Source organism: Schistocerca americana, chromosome 2 (assembly GCF_021461395.2).
Source record: "Schistocerca americana isolate TAMUIC-IGC-003095 chromosome 2, iqSchAmer2.1, whole genome shotgun sequence".
In the NCBI taxonomy this organism is placed as follows: Eukaryota; Metazoa; Arthropoda; class Insecta; order Orthoptera; family Acrididae; genus Schistocerca; species Schistocerca americana.
The window spans coordinates 195,154,881-195,172,728 of record NC_060120.1 but is presented as its reverse complement, the minus strand read 5'-3'; the positions used below and the strand labels follow the sequence as shown (position 1 = coordinate 195,172,728).

The 17,848-nt window shown below is 38.4% G+C and overlaps 1 protein-coding gene across 6 annotated transcripts in view; it reads right to left on the bottom strand.

Annotated features, from left to right (window-relative positions):
* Window positions 1-17,848, bottom strand: part of LOC124590578 (poly [ADP-ribose] polymerase tankyrase-2-like) — a 108,286-nt gene that overhangs the window by 89,983 nt on the left and 455 nt on the right. For 2 of the 6 annotated variants that reach the window (XM_047131661.1, XM_047131660.1), the window contains exon 2: window positions 5,237-5,824. In XM_047131661.1, coding sequence (XP_046987617.1) covers window positions 5,237-5,805 — 569 coding nt within the window. In that variant the 5' untranslated portion in view covers window positions 5,806-5,824. Of the gene's footprint in view, window positions 1-5,236; window positions 5,825-16,551; window positions 17,846-17,848 lie in introns of those variants that run through there. The other 4 variants (XM_047131662.1, XM_047131664.1, XM_047131663.1 and 1 more) reach the window with 4 other exon arrangements.

Here is a 17,848-nt window from a genome sequence, read left to right as displayed (position 1 = left end):
ATTTAATCCTTGTACCATTGAAACGATGAATGAGATAAGTGTTAGTGTCAGTGATGCTGAGAAAAATCTGAAATTATTAACATTGTACAAAGCTCCAGGCCCCAATGAAATCCCTGTCAGATTCTACACTGAATTTGCGGCTGAGTTAGCCCCACTTCTGACTATAACCTGTCGTAGAGCCCTTGAACAAGAGAACGTGCTCAGTTCTTGGAAAAAGGCATGTCACACCTGTTTACAAGAAGGGTAGTAGAAGTGATCCACAAAACTACCATTGAATATCCTTGATATCGATTTGTTGTAGAACCTTAGAACATACCCTGAGCTCAAACATAATGAGGTATCTTGAACAGAATGATCTCCTCAATGCCAACCAACATGGTTTTCAAAAACATCGATCATATGAAACCGAACTTACACTTTTCTCACATGACATACTGATAGCTTTGGATCAATTCCGAAAAGCATTTGACTCAGTACCACACCTACCCTACTGTCAAAAGTATGATCATATGTGGTAACAAGTGAAGTTTGTGACTGGATTGAGGATCTTTTGCTAGGGAGGAAACAACTTGTTATCTTGGATGGAGAGTCATTGTCAGATGTAGAAGTAACTTTGGGTGCGCCCCAGAGATGTGTGTTGGGACCCTTGTGTTCATGTTGTACAGTAATTACCTTGCAAACAATATTAACAGTAAAATCAGGCTTTTTGCAGATGATGCAGTTGTCTGTAACCAAGTACTATCTGCAAGAATCTGCATAAATATTCAGTCAGATCTTGATAACATTTCAACATGGTGCAGAAACTGGCACCTTGCTCTAAATGTTCAGGAATGTAAAATTTTGCACTTCACAAAAAGAAAAAATGTAGTAGCCTATATCTATAATATCAATGAGTAACACACAGTGGGTGTAACACTCTGTAGGGATATGTAATTGAATGATCTCATAGGTTCAGTCAAGTGTAAAACAGGTGGTAGACTTTGGTTTATAGGTAAAATACTGGGGAAGTGCAATCAGTCTACAAAAGAGATTGCCTACAAATCATTCAAGTATGGGACCCGTACCAGATACGATTAACACGGGATATTGAATGTACACAGAGTATGGCAGCATGAAAGGTCAGACAGTGTTTTAATCCAGGAGAGAGGGTCACAGAGATACTGAAGGAACTGAAATGGCAGACTCTTGAAGACAAACATAAACTGGTCCGAGAAAGTCTAATAACAAAGTTTCAAGAACCAACTTTAAATGATTATTCTTGGGATATACTACATCTACTTCTATGTGATTACTCTGCTATTCACAATAACGTGCCTGGTAGAGGTTTCAATGAACCACCTTCAAGCTGTCTCTCCAACGGTCCACTCACGAATGGCGCGCATGAAAACTGGCACTTAAATTTTTCTGTGCGAGCCCTGATTTCTCTTATTTTACCTTGATGAACATTTCACTCTATGTACGTGGGTGTCAACAGAATGTTTTTGCAGTCAGAGGAGAAAATTAGTGATTCAAATTTCATGAAAAGACCCCGTCACAATGAAAAATGCCTCTGTTTTAACGATTGCCACTCCAATTCACGTATCACTTCTGTGGCATTATATCCCCTATTTTGGGATAATACAAAACAAGCTGCCCTTCTTTGAAATTTTTCAATGTCACCCATCAGTCCCACCTGATGCGGATCCCACATTGCACTTCAATACTCCAGAACAGGGCAGACAAGCATGGTGTAGGCAGTCTCTTTACTAGACCTGTTGCACCTTCTAAGTGATCTGCCAATGAATCGCAGTCTTTGGTGTGCTCTACCCACAACATTATCTATGTGATTGTTCCAATTTAGGTCATTTGTAATTGTAATCCCTAAGTATTTAGTTGAATTTACGGCCTTCAGATTTGTGTGACTTATCGCATATCTGAAATTTAGTGGATTTCTTTTAGTACTCATGTGAATAACTTCACACTTTTCTTTATTCAGGGTCAACTGCCACTTTTTGCACCATACAGATATCTGATCTAAAACATTTTGCACTTTGTTTTGGTCATTTCATGGTTTTATAAGACGGTAAATGCCAGCATCATCTGCAAACAATCTATGAGGCCTATTTAAATTGTCTCCTATGTCATTAATATACCGGGTGATCAAAGAGTCAGTATAAATTTGAAAACTGAATAAATCACGGAATAATGCAGATAGAGAGGCACAAATTGGCACACATGCTTGGAATGACATGGGGCTTTATTAGAACCAAAAAAATACAAATGTTCAAAAAATGTCCGACAGATGGTGCTTCATCTGATCAGAATAGCAATATTTAGCATAACAAAGTAAGACAAAGCAAAGATGATGTTCTTTACAGGAAATGCTCGATATGTCCACCATCATTCCTCAACAATAGCTGTAGTCAAGGAATAATGTTGTGAACAGCACTGTAAAGCATGTCTGGAGTTACGGTGAGGCATTGGCGTCAGTTGTCGTCTTTCAGCATCCCCAGAGATGTCGGTCGATCACGATACACTTGTGATTTCAGGTAACTCCAAAGCCAATAATTGCACAGACTGAGCTCTGGGGACCTGGGAGGTCAAGCAAGACGAAAGTGGCTGCAGAGCACACAATCACCAAACAACGCGCGCAAGAGACCTTTCAAGCGTCTAGCAATATAGGGTGTAGCGCCATCCTGCACAAACATTGTACGTTCCAGCAGGTGTTTATCAGCCAGGCTGGGGATGATGCGATTCTGTAAAATATCGGCGTACCTCTCACCCGTCACGGTAGCAGTTTTGCTGTCCAGCGCCATCTGTCGGACATTTTTGTGAACTTTATTTTTTTTTTTTTTTTTTTTTTGTTCTAATAAAACCCCATGTCATTCCAAGCATGTATGTCAATTTTTAGCTCTCTATCTACAGTATTCCATGGTTTATTAAGTTTTCAAATTTATACTGACTTTTTGATCACCTGGTACATCAACCCCCTCACCCCCTACATATTGTTCACACAGAGATCATGAGGATAAGATTAAAATAATTACTGCATGCACAGAGGAATTCAAACAATCATTCTTCCCATGCTCCATATGTGAATGGAATGGGAAGAAACTCTAATAACTGGTAAAATGGGGCAAACCCTCTGCCATGCACCTCATGGTGATTTAGAGTGTAGACAAGCATAGGCAAACAGAGCATGTCTCAGACATAGGGCTTAATTTGAGGGAGAACCTCCTTAGGATATAAATTTGGAGCACAGCATTGTACAGAAGTGAATTCTGGACTACGGGTAAACCAAAATAGAAGAGAATTGAAGCCTCTGAGATGTAGTGCTACAGAAGAATGTTGAAAAATCAGATGGACTGATAAGATAAACAACGAGTAGGTTCTCTACAGAATCGGTGAGGAAAGGAGTATCTCGTAAACACTGGCTTAAAGGACAGACACAATAATAGGTTGTGTGTTAAAACATAAGGTAGTAGTTGCCTGGTTCTAGAAAGAATTCTGGATTACACACACTGTAAGGGAAGACATACACTGTAATACAGGCAACAAATAATGGAGTATGTTAGGTGCAAGTGCTACTCTGAGGTGAAGAGTTTGGCCAGGAGAGCAACTCCCACAGGCTGCATCAAACCCATCAGCAGATTGATGACTCCTCGCCTCTTGCTCCAACACATGACTGATTAACTTCCACAAAAAAATCCGATAAGTATTGTCATGCCACAATAATAAATGTGAACCGTCCCTCAAAGAGAGAGAAGAACGGTTACAAATGTGGTAAGTGGCCTACCAAAAAATCAGGCACAAAATGATTCTTTAGGCTGCCCTTGTTCATTTTTATGGTGCTTTTGAAACACTCATTCATCTGCAATTGAAAACTAGTAAAAAGTACTTTCATTGTTTGGGCATAAATGAGATATGTCCTTTTTCATCCTACACTACCACTATAGTGCTTGTACACACATGCCCCTAATGCACAGATGCACTCCTGAACACGCCACATCATATCGACTGTACGGGCTTACCATATGTACAGGACTGGCCCAGATGATCCTGCTTTTTAGAGATGTCCAGGGTTGCAAAAATGCCTGGAGTTTGAGAATTTGGTGACTGGCAAGGATTTTTTTAAATTTTAGAGCTACATTTTCTACATTGTGTTTTTAAACACTTTGTTATGGTCAACCTTGCAGCCAGTGCTGATGTTGATAGGGAGGCATGGCTAAGCAGTTCTGCCACTACTTTTCACTTACTATTTGTTTCTGAGTGTGAAGTAACTCGTCTACACATTTTTGATCATTTTCTCTCTATTCATATTTACCAATGGGTAAAACGAAGTGTATGTCTAATGTTAACCTGCAACAGGAAAACAAATTTTTTAAATTGTGTAATGATAGTAACAATGAATGTATTTACTGCACACTATGTACTGGAGAATTTTCTGTTGCACGTAAAGGAAGGGGTTATTTTAAAGAGCACATGAAAACTGCTAAGCATAGGATTGTTACTAACTCTACTATCCCATCAAACATAAGAGATTTTTTAAAGCCAAAGATGTTAATTGTGACTTGAAGTGTGCTACTAAAGAGGCAAAATTTGCAAGCCACACTGCTGGACACAAACTCAGTTTCAAAACATCAGAGTGTACGTCTCAACTGGTTAAAATGTTATGTAACCCACAATTTTCATCTCCTAGGACCAAAACTGAGGCAATTATTGTCAACATCACCATTTATATCTGATAACATATTCTGTTCTTTGGAAAATATTAATTATGCAACATTAATGATGGATAGCTCAAACTGAAGTACAGTAAAACTTGTTCCTACTGTTATAAAAAATTTCAGTCTGGAAGAGGAAGTTCAAGTTAAACTTTTACACTTTGATGAAGTGTCACAAAAAACTGCTAAAATTTTGATTGTGTTTCTTTTGCAGCGTGTGAAAAAATATATACTTGAAGAAAAATATGATTTGTTATACTGCTGATAAAACTAAAAGCAATTTTGGCCACAGACAAGAAAGGAGGTATGAAATTGTGTTCAGTGAAGTTCAAAGTGATTAAGAAAGTCTGATTTCAGGAACTGGTTGTTCAGTCCACATTGTACATACATTATTTCTGAAGCAAATCATATCTAATGAAAAATACAACTGAATAAGTAAAGCTGAATGTTTCAGTAAGCAGTAAGACTTGTAAGTAATTTCAAAAATATGTCCTGTGTTAGACCCAAAAAATATGGTAAGCCTACGAATGTACCTCTTTTCTGACGGTTTGGCCACCATGAGTCTGCAGATCTGTGCGACCGTTCGTGGGTGCTTGAGGATCGCATCCTCCCAACCATTCGTGCCCAACACTTCATTGTGTGTCCGTATGAAGTTGATGGTGACCTCCTTCAGTTTAGTACATGAGTGTTTCACAGCAAGTACTGCCATTTCTGAAGCATTGGTCACAGTGATCCCTTTGGCCAACATGGCTTCACACACTTGTTTCAGCAGTGGGATGCCATACTCATCCGCTGCCACTAGAAGCGGTGCTGCATAAGTACACAGGTCTGGCACCTGGTCTGTGTACATGAAACAGAGCAACTGCTTCATGACTTCGTCCTTCATGTCAGAGATCTGTACAGCGAAGCTGCCGCTCTCTTTTGCGATGTCCCTTAGCTTGGCTCTAAACACTGGACTGCGGGCTGTTAGGATGGCCCTGTGCGCCAACAGCTGTGACCCAGACAGCTCCAGTGTGACGTCAGCAGCCTCCTTCGACTCCAGCAGCGCTCCCAGGTCTCCAGATAGACCACCTCTGCCTTCCAATGGAAATATCGCAGCCATCACCGTTGCTGGGATCTTACTGTAACATGTCCAAGTATCAATTAAGTGACATGAGCTGTTGCACCACATGTAAATAATATTATTTCAGACTTAATGAACAAGTTAAATTGTAATTTTATCTTTTTTATAAGTAGGCAGAATGACTGGGCAATACTTTCAACTCTTACCTTGACGAGCCAAAATTTCAGTATTGCCAATAGATGCACATAAAGTAGAGAAAGATGTCCTGGGTTTCGACACCATTAGTGGAGATAGGTTGCAAAAGGCTAGGAAGAAATGGCTGGTCAGTTATAAAAACCTGCTTCGAGGATGAGGGGAGGTTAAGTATAATGTGAGAGTATGCTACTGTGGTAAAAACTGTAGCTTCCCCAGCTTAGAGAGAGAAGCAGATACAAATTAAGAGAGGAATGAATAGGAATTAAGGAATAGGAGAAATCTGGAAAGGGAGGGAGAGGGAGTGGAAAAAAGTGACTGAGAAAATAATTGATTAAATATACAATGACAAGCCCAAGAAACTGGTAGACCTGCCTAATATTGTGTAGGGCTCAAGCGAGCATGCAGAAGTGCCACAACTTAACGTGGAGTGGACTTGACTAATGTCTGAAGTAGTGCTGGAGGGATCTGACACCATGAGTCCTGCAGGGCCATCTATAAGTCCACACAAGGAGATCTTTTCTGAACAGCATGTTGCAAGGCACCCCAGATATGCTCACGTCTGGGGAGTTTGGAGGCCAGCGGAAGTGTTTAAGCTCAGAAGAGTGTTCCTGTAGCCACTTTGTAGCAATTCTGGATGTGTGGGGTGTCTCATTGTCCTGCTGGAATTGCCCAAGTCCGTTGGAATGCACAATGAACATGAATGGACGCAGGTGAGCAGACAGGGTGCTTACGTATGTGTCACCTGTCACAGTCATACCTAGACATATCAGGGGTCCCATATCACTCCAACTGCATACACCCCTCACTATTACACAGCCTCCACCAGCTTGAACAGTCCCCTGCTGACATACAAGGTCCATGGATTCATGAGGTTGTCTCTGTAACTGTACATGTCTATCCGCTCAATACAATTTGAAAAAGAGACTCATCTGACCAGGCAACATGTTTCCAGTCATCAACAGCCCAATGTCAGTGTTGATGGGCCCAGGCAAGAAGTAAAGCTTCATGTTTTACAGTCATCAAGGATACACAAGTCGTCCTTCGGCTCTGAAAGCCCATATCGATGATGTTTCGTTGAATAGTTCACATGCTGACATTTGTTGACGGCCCAGCATTGAAATCTGCAGCAAATTGAAGAGGGATTACACTTCTGTCACATTGAACGATTCTCTTTAGTCATCATTGGTCCCGTTCTTGCATGATCTTTTTCCGGCTCCAGCGATGTCGAAGAGTTGATATTTTATGGGATTTCTGATATTCACGGTACACTTGTGAAATGTTTGTACAGGAAAACCCCCACTTCACTGCTGCCTTGGAGAAGCTGTGTCCCACGGCTTGTGTGCCAACTATGACACCATATTCAAACTCACTTAAATCTTGATAACCTGCCATTGTAGCTGCAGTAACCGATCTAACAACTGCCCCAGCCACTTGTTGTCTTATATAGGCCTGCCTGCTTACATATCTCTGTATTTGAATATACATGGCTATATCTTTTCTTTGCTGATTCAGTGTATAAAGACATACTATAAAGTAATAAAATGAGGATGTATGCTCAGGAGAGTGACAGGACGTGACAAAATGTTGGAGAGCAAGTTACCATCTTCAGAGTTCAGGAAACTCAGGAAGGGCCCTTGAGACCTGTTGACACACCTTGCTTTGGTAGTACTTCTCCATTTATGTACTCAATTATATTCTCAGCAACTTACTTTTCTATATTCATGTCCCACCATCCCCCTCTCTGTCCCTCTTGCTTTGGTCTATCCTGTCTACTTTTCTGCTTTCCTTCCAGTCCATAAGCGATCATTCATTTAATGTATCACTTCTCTTCATCTTAATTCATCTTTACTTCTCACTGTATCCTCCTGTCATTCCTGTACTGCAGGAAGCACAGACTCATCAAAGTACTATCTTACGTCTTCTACCTTCTCTGATGACTTCCCCTTCACTGTTTCTACTCTACTCCACATTACAAGTAGGCCCCACCCCTCTTGGGGTCTGAATTAAAAGCCCCTCCTTTATAACCTTTCCTATATTTCCTTAAGGAAGGTACTACAAATTTTGAAAGCTAGGACAGTTTTTTTCCTTAGTTTTTATTTTAGTGTAACAGCAACACTGGAATTTCATCTCCTGAAGATAAGAATGGTCCTTACAGTTTGCCTCTTTGTAATTTTACAATTTTCTGAAGTCAATTTAAGTTTTAATAAACTTTTTTTTATTGAAAAGCTGTGAGTACAGGAATTGTATATCACCATAATTTTTAACTAAAAATCTAATTTCTACAATTACTTTAGCGAGTGTCATAGCTCGAAACTGCTGATTGTTTCTGAGTGAGGCAAAAATGTGTTAGTCGCAGTAGAGACAGCAAGATATTGATCAACCATGGGATTGTCTGGGTCTTGTTAAGAGAGTTAAAATATGACTATTTCCCAGTGCAACAATTTTCCTGTTTCAAAAGTTATCATTTAATATATTACACGTAACAAAAAAAATTCTAAAACAATTTAAGAAGAGACTCAGATGACAGTTTGTTCAAAGGAAGTACACTGGAAAGATTACCAGCACCAAACAAGACTGCAGTTTTACTATCACATCATGTGCTAATGCATCTATTGAAATAGATGTAACACAGAAGCTAATTTGATTTGAAATGCTTCTGAGTGGGTCAAGTTTATTCCTTGAATACACTTGACTTTAATATTCATGTGAATTTAGTACTGAAATATCCTCTGGAACAGAGATCTTTTGCACTTGACCTGCAATTAGAAGGAATAGAATCTCTTTGTGCTCTGTCTGCCCTGCACCTTGTGGACCTGTACAGCAATGAATTCACATGACACACTGAAAGAAAACATATTTATTCACCAGTATGTGTGCAATTTATACAGCACAATCTGTTTTGATAGGTCAAGATTGTGAACGTGGGAGATATAGGCTGAGAATTACAGAGAAGTACACACAGAGTGTGTAAAATCAGCAACAACAATTTTGAATAATACTGAAGATAAGAAAGCAGGTGTTGACAGATGTGAAAATTACCAAACTATCAGCTTAATAAGTCACAGCTGCAAAATACTAACACGAATTCTTTACAGGCGAATGGAAAAACTAGTAGAAGCCAACCTCGGGGAAGATCAGTTTGGATTCCGTAGAAACACTGGAACACGTGAGGCAATACTGACCTTACGACTTATCTTAGAAGAAAGATTAAGGAAAGGCAAACCTACGTTTCTAGCATTTGTAGACTTAGAGAAAGCTTTTGACAATGTTGACTGGAATACTCTCTTTCAAATTCTAAAGGTGGCAGGGGTAAAATACAGGGAGCGAAAGGCTATTTACAATTTGTACAGAAACCAGATGGCAGTTATAAGAGTCGAGGGACATGAAAGGGAAGCAGTGGTTGGAAAGGGAGTGAAACAGGGTTGTAGCCTCTCCCCGATGTTGTTCAATCTGTATATTGAGCAAGCAGTAAAGGAAACAAAAGAAAAATTCGGAGTAGGTATTAAAATTCATGGAGAAGAAATAAAAACTTTGAGGTTCGCCGATGACATTGTAATTCTGTCAGAGACAGCAAAGGACTTGGAAGAGCAGTTGAATGGAATGGACAGTGTCTTGAAAGGAGGATATAAGATGAACATCAACAAAAGCAAAACAAGGATAATGGAATGTAGTCTAATTAAGTCGGGTGATGCTGAGGGAATTAGATTAGGAAATGAGGCACTTAAAGTAGTAAAGGAGTTTTGCTATTTGGGGAGCAAAATAACTGATGATGGTCGAAGTAGAGAGGATATAAAATGTAGGCTGGCAATGGCAAGGAAAGCGTTTCTGAAGAAGAGAAATTTGTTAACATCCAGTATAGATTTAAGTGTCAGGAAGTCATTTCTGAAAGTATTCGTATGGAGTGTAGCCATGTATGGAAGTGAAACATGGACGATAAATAGTTTGGACAAGAAGAGAATAGAAGCTTTCGAAATGTGGTGCTACAGAAGAATGCTGAAGATTAGATGGGTAGATCACATAACTAATGAGGAAGTATTGATTAGGATTGGGGAGAAGAGAAGTTTGTGGCACAACTTGACCAGAAGAAGGGATCGGTTGGTAGGACATGTTCTGAGGCATCAAGGGATCACCAATTTAGTATTGGAGGGCAGCGTGGAGGGTAAAAATCGTAGAGGGAGACCAAGAGATGAATACACTAAGCAGATTCAGAAGGATGTAGGTTGCAGTAGGTACTGGGAGATGAAAAAGCTTGCACAGGATAGAGTAGCATGGAGAGCTGCATCAAACCAGTCTCAGGACTGAAGACCACAACCAACAAACCAACTGAAGATAATGAAAACAATGGGGGTTTGGATCAAAAGTGTTAACACAAGTAGACATGGCTGATAGGTGAAGGCACACAATGCGTGACCATGTTTAACTAAAGGTACAGCTGGAGTCCAAGACAATGCATCACAAACTCCCACAGTTTTTTTGCAACTTCACTACTGCAATGCTGCCAAGCAGCTTGCATGTATAAACACACAACGAAATGACTGAGTATTGTGTACATGGAATGTAGAAGCACATTCAAAATGCAAATAAGATCACCTTTCGGAGAGTACTGCCACATTATAAATAAGAAAAGGCCTCTTATACTGAGGGATCAAATAAAATGTTTTTCCTTTTTTAGGCAGTATAGTATCAAAGAGAGGGAGATATGGAAACCCACTCTTTCTCTTCTGAGTGGGTCATTTGTACTGACAGATTTGTATAAGAATTCAAAATCAGCAAAGGTGTAAGACAAGTTCACTGTCACCACTTCATCGATAATGGAAAGAGGGAACTGAACTGTTATTAGGTCACCTTCCATTAGGAAAGTGGGCGCACTCAGCGACTGTTATGTGATTTATACATTATAGAGTGCAGCAATCAGTTTGTTTTTTTTTTTTTTTTTTTTTTTACACAAATCCAGATTCCGGCTAGTGCCTAGCCATTATCAATGGACTATTTTCTAATCTTGATGCACGTTAGTTCCCTGTTGTTCGGGCGTCAGTCACAGTTCTTTGAATAATACTGTATGCCGACAGTGAACAGGAATTGTAATGTAGTAGCAAATTAGGAAATGCACATAAATAAGAAAAAAGAGTCATAGGTGGACATGCCAGAGGATTAAATGTAACAGCTGGGGAAGAGAATCTCCAAGTGATATGTGCATTTAGAAACCTGGTAAGCAGAATGGATAAACATGACAGGTATGTGCAACACAAAAACGCAAGGACTACGACAAAAAGTCTTTTATAAATAGCAGCTAATGTCCAAGAATGTAAAAATCACACCCAGCTTGAATGCATTAAAATGAAGCCTGAAATCCAGAATGAAACTTGAGAAACAAACTATAAATGATGTAAACTGTAAAGCATCAGAAAGTACATGGCAAGCATGCGGATGTACTCCACAATCAGTTCCTTTTGAAATTCAACACATCAGACCACAATTTATCAATTTATTTCTTGAGTTAAAGGATTTTTGATAATACAATAGCGACTCGGCTAATCTGAATCATGTATGTATTACATTATCCTCAGATCTATTATATGTTAACATTAGCAAGGTGTTGGATATTAATTTATTACATTTTCCTGTTCATGTTGAAAAAGTCAGCATCCTGTATAGTGAGTGATAAATATGGAAGTACAAGCATTACAAATAAAATTTCTCAGTTGATATCCTGCTGCACTTCCATTACTATATGCTAGCTGCTTTGAATGCTAATTCACTGCAGCTGTCCAAAGGGCACATATTTTGGTCTATTGGGTTGAGAGAGAGAGAGAGAGAGAGAGAGAGAGAGAGAGAGAGAGAGAGAGTAAAAGATGCCATAAATAACCATAGTGTGTTTCTTGCTCACGTTGAATTACTTATTCGTTCTCGATTCATAATTTCAAAAGACTGAACAATTCATTTCCATTAATAATCACAATTGGCAAAGTTTTGAATGTGACATTAAAGTTGTGGGTAATTTTTTTCTATTGTCAAGATTGGTAAGTAACAGGCTATGTAATTTTATAATTATCAAAGTGTTTGAAACGTAACTTCTCAAACGAATCTGCAATATCTGGGAGTACAAATGAAAATCATGTTATATCTACTTAGACTTCAACATACAATGTCACTGCATAAACATAGAGAACTGTGCTCACAATTTCTTTTGGTTTCTTTCTCTAATTTTATGTCAGTGCACCTCTTCTTTAATGATGTTTCAGTGACAAATTTGGGTAAGTTTGATTTCACACAAGACTGTTTTCAATTCATGTAATTAACTGACACTTCACATATTTGGTCTCAGACTACATTTAGTGTATTTTGATATTCATACAAAATCACAATCTTTACAACTTGCTTTTTTAAGTTTGTTTCCTGAAGAAGGGTGTAATATTAGGTGAATCTGAGACTGTTTTTCAAGAGATTTGTCGTCACAAAACCAAATTTTTGTGGGCCTAATCAACAGTGCAAACCATATGAATATACTTTGAAGTGTGGCACCATTTATTATGTAAAGACGTTGCAATGCTTCACTTGTGTGTATCATTGGTAGATTTTCATTCACACTTTTGGTTTACAATATGTTGTTTCATTCTTGAGAATGGTCGATTAGCTTGCATTTCTTACAAGTCTTACAAAGGTCTGGTGAAGATGATGATACGCAGAAGGTTTAGTAGTGGAGATGGAGAGTATAATAACTGTGATATTACCATTCTGCTTTCACCACTGATGTCCGACAGACTAAACTGTAGCACACATGTAGATGTAGCCCAAGGTCTAAGTTAGGTTAGAATGTGGTTGACTGGCAGTGAGATGGTGAAGCTAACGAATATGTTACAACAGTTTTTTTTTTTCTCTTTTTTTCCTTTTATGTGCCATGATCCATAACTACATTTATGTTGCTGATAACTTATTTTCTGACATAGTCCAATATTTCAAAGGTTTTAATATATTCAAAGGCATTAATAACAAGAAAATACATACCACAATGTCTCTAGTTCCATGGAGATCCTGTTAGTTTGTCGGCACCTATTTTGCTAGTATTTTCATGTTGATAGTGGCACCATCCATTGAGCTTTTCGATTTCTTGAGGTTTGTATCTTTTCAGTTAATGACATTGCTGTATCGACATGGTATTGCGATGTTAACAAATCCCACTGAACGAGCACTGAATGACTCATATGGGGAAATGGCATCTGCTTCTGAATCACAATTGTTTTGCTAGGATGTTGGCAGAGCACTACAGCCTCGATACTTTCCCTGTCCTGAATAATGGTACTATCAAAAAGCCATTCTTCCTACTGTACTTGAAGTGTTCATTAAAGAAGCAATTACTGAAGACTCGCTTGCTTGTTTATTGGTTCTGAACTGAACTTTATATTAATATGGTTACACTGCATTACAACTTTGCTGTTATGAAATCTTTCTGTGTTGTTCAAAATATAGCGCCATGAATCAGAGTTTCAATTATGTGTGTTAATCGGTCAATGTACTGACTAATGTTCCCTGCAGGAGTGCTACAGGGATTTATTATAATGTCTTGTATAATTATTCTGTAACGGCTATTTTGTGCGTGATTATTGTGTTTTATTGTGTGATGCATAACAGTGATAACTCAGGCCACATCCAGAATCAGGCAAACTGAAACTGTGTGCTCGAGTGGAGCTCAAATGCGGAACATTGCCTTATCCAGGCAATACTGTTAATAAGTGAATATCCAGATAAGATTCACCCTCACAGTTTCAACTCCCTCTTACTTTCATTCTGTAAATGTGTAAATTATTGCTGGAAGTTAAGAGTTAATGCGTTGCTGCTCTGTAGTATAATAAGATTCCGGTACACACATAGTGACAATAGTGCTTGATATTTCTGTATTAGAGGAGTTTAGTGTAATAACAACAATCAGAATCCATCGTGCAAACTGCAGAAGAAAGCCATATTTGGCAAAAGTGTCAGACTAGTTTTACTTTGTACGTTAAATCCAAATAACAGCCGTTTCACTACAAACTGTTATTGTTGCAGTCAGTGTCAGATGTGTAAAGCACTCACCTGCTTGCAGATACACATACAAGCCATAGTTGTTTCATTAGAGCAAGACATCATGGTGATATAGCTCAGGAGGAATGTTAAATAAGAGTTGTCATCTTTGACCAGTGATGTAATGTTAATGGCTGCTGTCGAGTCACCTTTTGGTGCATATATTTCACAGTTTTGTTGTTAGCTGGCAAAAGCAACAAATATGACAGCATAAAAAATTGAATGTTTTTCTAATGAGATAAGCTACAGATAAGTGTCTTACCACAACCATATTTCTTAACATCACATTTATGTACTTACTGAAGCAGCAGGGTTACTTTACTTTTGGTAGACTAGTTACAGTTGGACCACAAAGGATCATAGCTGTCAGGTGCGGACACCAGTAACAGCGAGGAGTGGTGGAATTAATATCGTAAGGGCAAACACCACAAAAATTTACATAGAACCACCAATATTTCATTGGTATATGCAGTCTGCTGAAAATAAAGTACAACAACTTGAATTGGAATTAGTGTCCGAGCAGCGCAGTTGTATGCATTATAGGACACTCATGTAGAAACTGAAATACAGCATTTAATGATCATACACTCTTGTCAATAGTCAAGTATATGATCTCAACACTAGACATAAGAGTGATTACTTTACAACAAAAAGAAATTTTTCATACTTTAAACAGTCCATTATGAAAAGAGCAATATACCTGAAAGAGCTTCAAGATTCAAAATTTGAAATTAAGCTGAAGAAGGCTATTGCCTTGATGACCTGTAATTTAAGTATTGTTACTAGTTTTATATTTGATACCCTGAATGTTTTGACTGTGGGCACTCTGTGACTTTTTATCTTTATTATATTAAGATTCGACTTATCTCATCATTACCAGGACTAACTGTAATGGTTGAACTTCATTCTTTGCAATATTAAAGAACAAATGAAACGAAATTTCATTAGGGCCTACTATAATAGCAGGTGTACTTATGTCAGAAATGGGATATATATAAGCAAGATCTGGTCGCAATTAGTGTAGATAAATCTTTTGAAATGTCAGCCATTAAACAGAAAAAAAACTTGGCATCCACATTTGAGCATGTATTTTCTTGTTATTAATGCTTTTGAATGTTTTAAAACCTTGGAAATATTGGATTAGGTGGGGAAATAAGTTATCAGGAACATAAGTGCAGTTAAGGATCATGGCACATAAAAGGAAAAAAAAGAAAAAAAAAGACCTGTTGTAACATTTGTTGGCTTCACCATCTCACTGCGTCAATCACATGCAACCTAACTCAGACCTCAAGCTACATCTAGGCCTACATGTGTGCTACAGTTTAGTCTGCCGCACATCAGTGGTCAAAGCAGAATGGCATTATTGCAGTTATTATAAGCTCTCCATCTCCACTACTAAACCTTTGTAGTCTAGAACTTAACAAAACAAAAACTACTGTCCCCTTCTGCGGATCATCACCTTCACCAGACATTTGTAAGTTTTGTAAGAAACACGAGCTTACCCACCACTGTCAAGAATGAGACATACTGTAAACCAAAAATGTGAATGACATTTACCAATGATACGCCCAAGGGAAGCATTGCAACACCATTGCTCTATAAATGTTCTGTTCACCTTGTGGCAATGTGAACACATTTTTAACATATCAACAAGTTCTGGACATAGTCTCAGCTCCCAAAATTAACATAATTTTATGTGGCGATGTGAACGTGAACACAAGTGTTAAAATCAAATTAGTACCTACTTACTGAACATTACAAATACTTTTTGCATGTCAAAACTGGTAAACACTACTATGAGTGTAACCTAAGGCTCAGCTTCAGTCTTAGACCATATACTTCGAGATTTCAACGCACATTAAAAAATTACAAGTCAGTAGGCCTACATGAGGTGCCAATCTTAATTCTGAAGGCAAGCATGGACAGCATACACACTCTATTAACACACGTAATTAGGAGTATTTTTAGTATTTTTCTAGGGTATCTGAAACATATTTGGGTTGCGCCTCTACTAAAGAAAGGTACTGAAAGCTAAAGGCCAGTTTCCTTGTTCTCAACATTCTCAAAAATCGTGGAATCGGCTGTGAAAGACTGACTAATGGCTTGTCTGAAAAAAATTCCACGTTCTTAACACAAGGTTGGCTTCCAAGAGAGCAGAAGCAGAAGTGTAATATCTGCCATATCTGGCACAGTTGACGACTTGAAGCTCTTGACACAGAAAATTGTGTCACAGGCATACTTCTAGAGCTGATGAATGTTTTCAACACTGATGATCATACAACATCACTAAACAAACTAAAAGCACCAGAAAGAAACAGCCGATGAGTGATCGCATTCACACTTTGAAAATAGGGTACAATAAAGTCAAATTTTTAGTGAAACAATTATCAGTCCCCAAACATGTAAACACAGGTGTGTTTCAGAGGAGTACACTTGCACCAGTTTTGTTCTTAATAGATATCATTGACTCTTCAGACAATATAAAACATGTTGATGTAGTGAATGATAATTAGGCCTAATTCAAAAACCTACCTGAAGACTGGAAAATCGCTTGTCTTGTTCTCCCAACTTTTTCACTGCATATTATATACCGGTACGTAAACACTTGCTGCAAATATGTAATTCACAGTGGACCGGTACTCTTTTAATAACATAAGTCGGTGAATCATGTAACAGTATCAATATATTCTGCACTGTTTACACATACCATTCACACGCTACTCTTACAAAATAGGTGGGGTTCCAGTTCCTAACAAAGTTTCTCACATTTCATAACATACGAAAACAGTCGTTCACTTCTCAATAAAGTTTACTTATGGTAGAACTTTTCTGTTACACGTGTAACTTTCACAAATACTGCGCATCATCTCCAGTTGTTTAGATTTCTTATACAGTCATTAGCAGCTCGACTAGCTACCAAATCGTTCACTTTCCACCTCGTAATTAGTCTATTTACATCAAAATATACTTCCATAGCTTGGCGTAGGCGGTTTCGCTTAGCTACGCACAATTAAAGGTCCTTGTACACAAACAACCTTGTTTGTCAAACGCGCGGATACGTCAAACAAGCCCGTACACGTACTTTAATTAAGTTAGTCAGTTTAACCTCACTTCGAAGCAGACGCTCTTCGTGTTCATATTTGGACAGTAGTGCGAATGGCAGCAAATGCACATAAATGCATTGACTTTGCTACCCTTTGATGAAGAAAAAGAAAGCAAGACGCTGGTCCAGGGAATGACTTAAAATGAGTGTGAGATTATCCACGAAAATCTGCTTAGGAAACATTATTCTCAGAACTTGATTACATCAACTTGGAATGGGCAATGGAAATTTAAAAAAAAACTTGTTACGGCCCCCGTAAAGAGGCAAAGGTGTCTGTCAAATTCCCTCTTTATTTAGTCACGGATATTTCAAACAAGTCCGTACACGTACCAACAAAGCTTGTCAATTTAACCTTACTTTTAATTAAAGCAGACGCTTTTGGCGTGTGCTGTACTTTGACACTAGTGGGAACGACTACAAATGCAGATACACATTTCTAGCACTGACTCTTTCACTGTAGTTAAACAAGAAAAAGAAACATGGGGCTGGTTCAGGAAATGCTTTAAAAGTGAGAGATCACTTTTGTAGAGTTACTTCGCTCTCATGTTGAAAACCGACACAACTATGCAAAAAATTATTCTCTTGTACTCCATCCTCTGACAGTTCATTAAAATATCAGAACCCACATTGTACGCAGAAGAACCGGAGAACTTCGATTCTTTTATTTCATTGCACGTCTGCTTGTTACATCATGCGTAAAATATTGGTTTTGTTCATAACCTATTC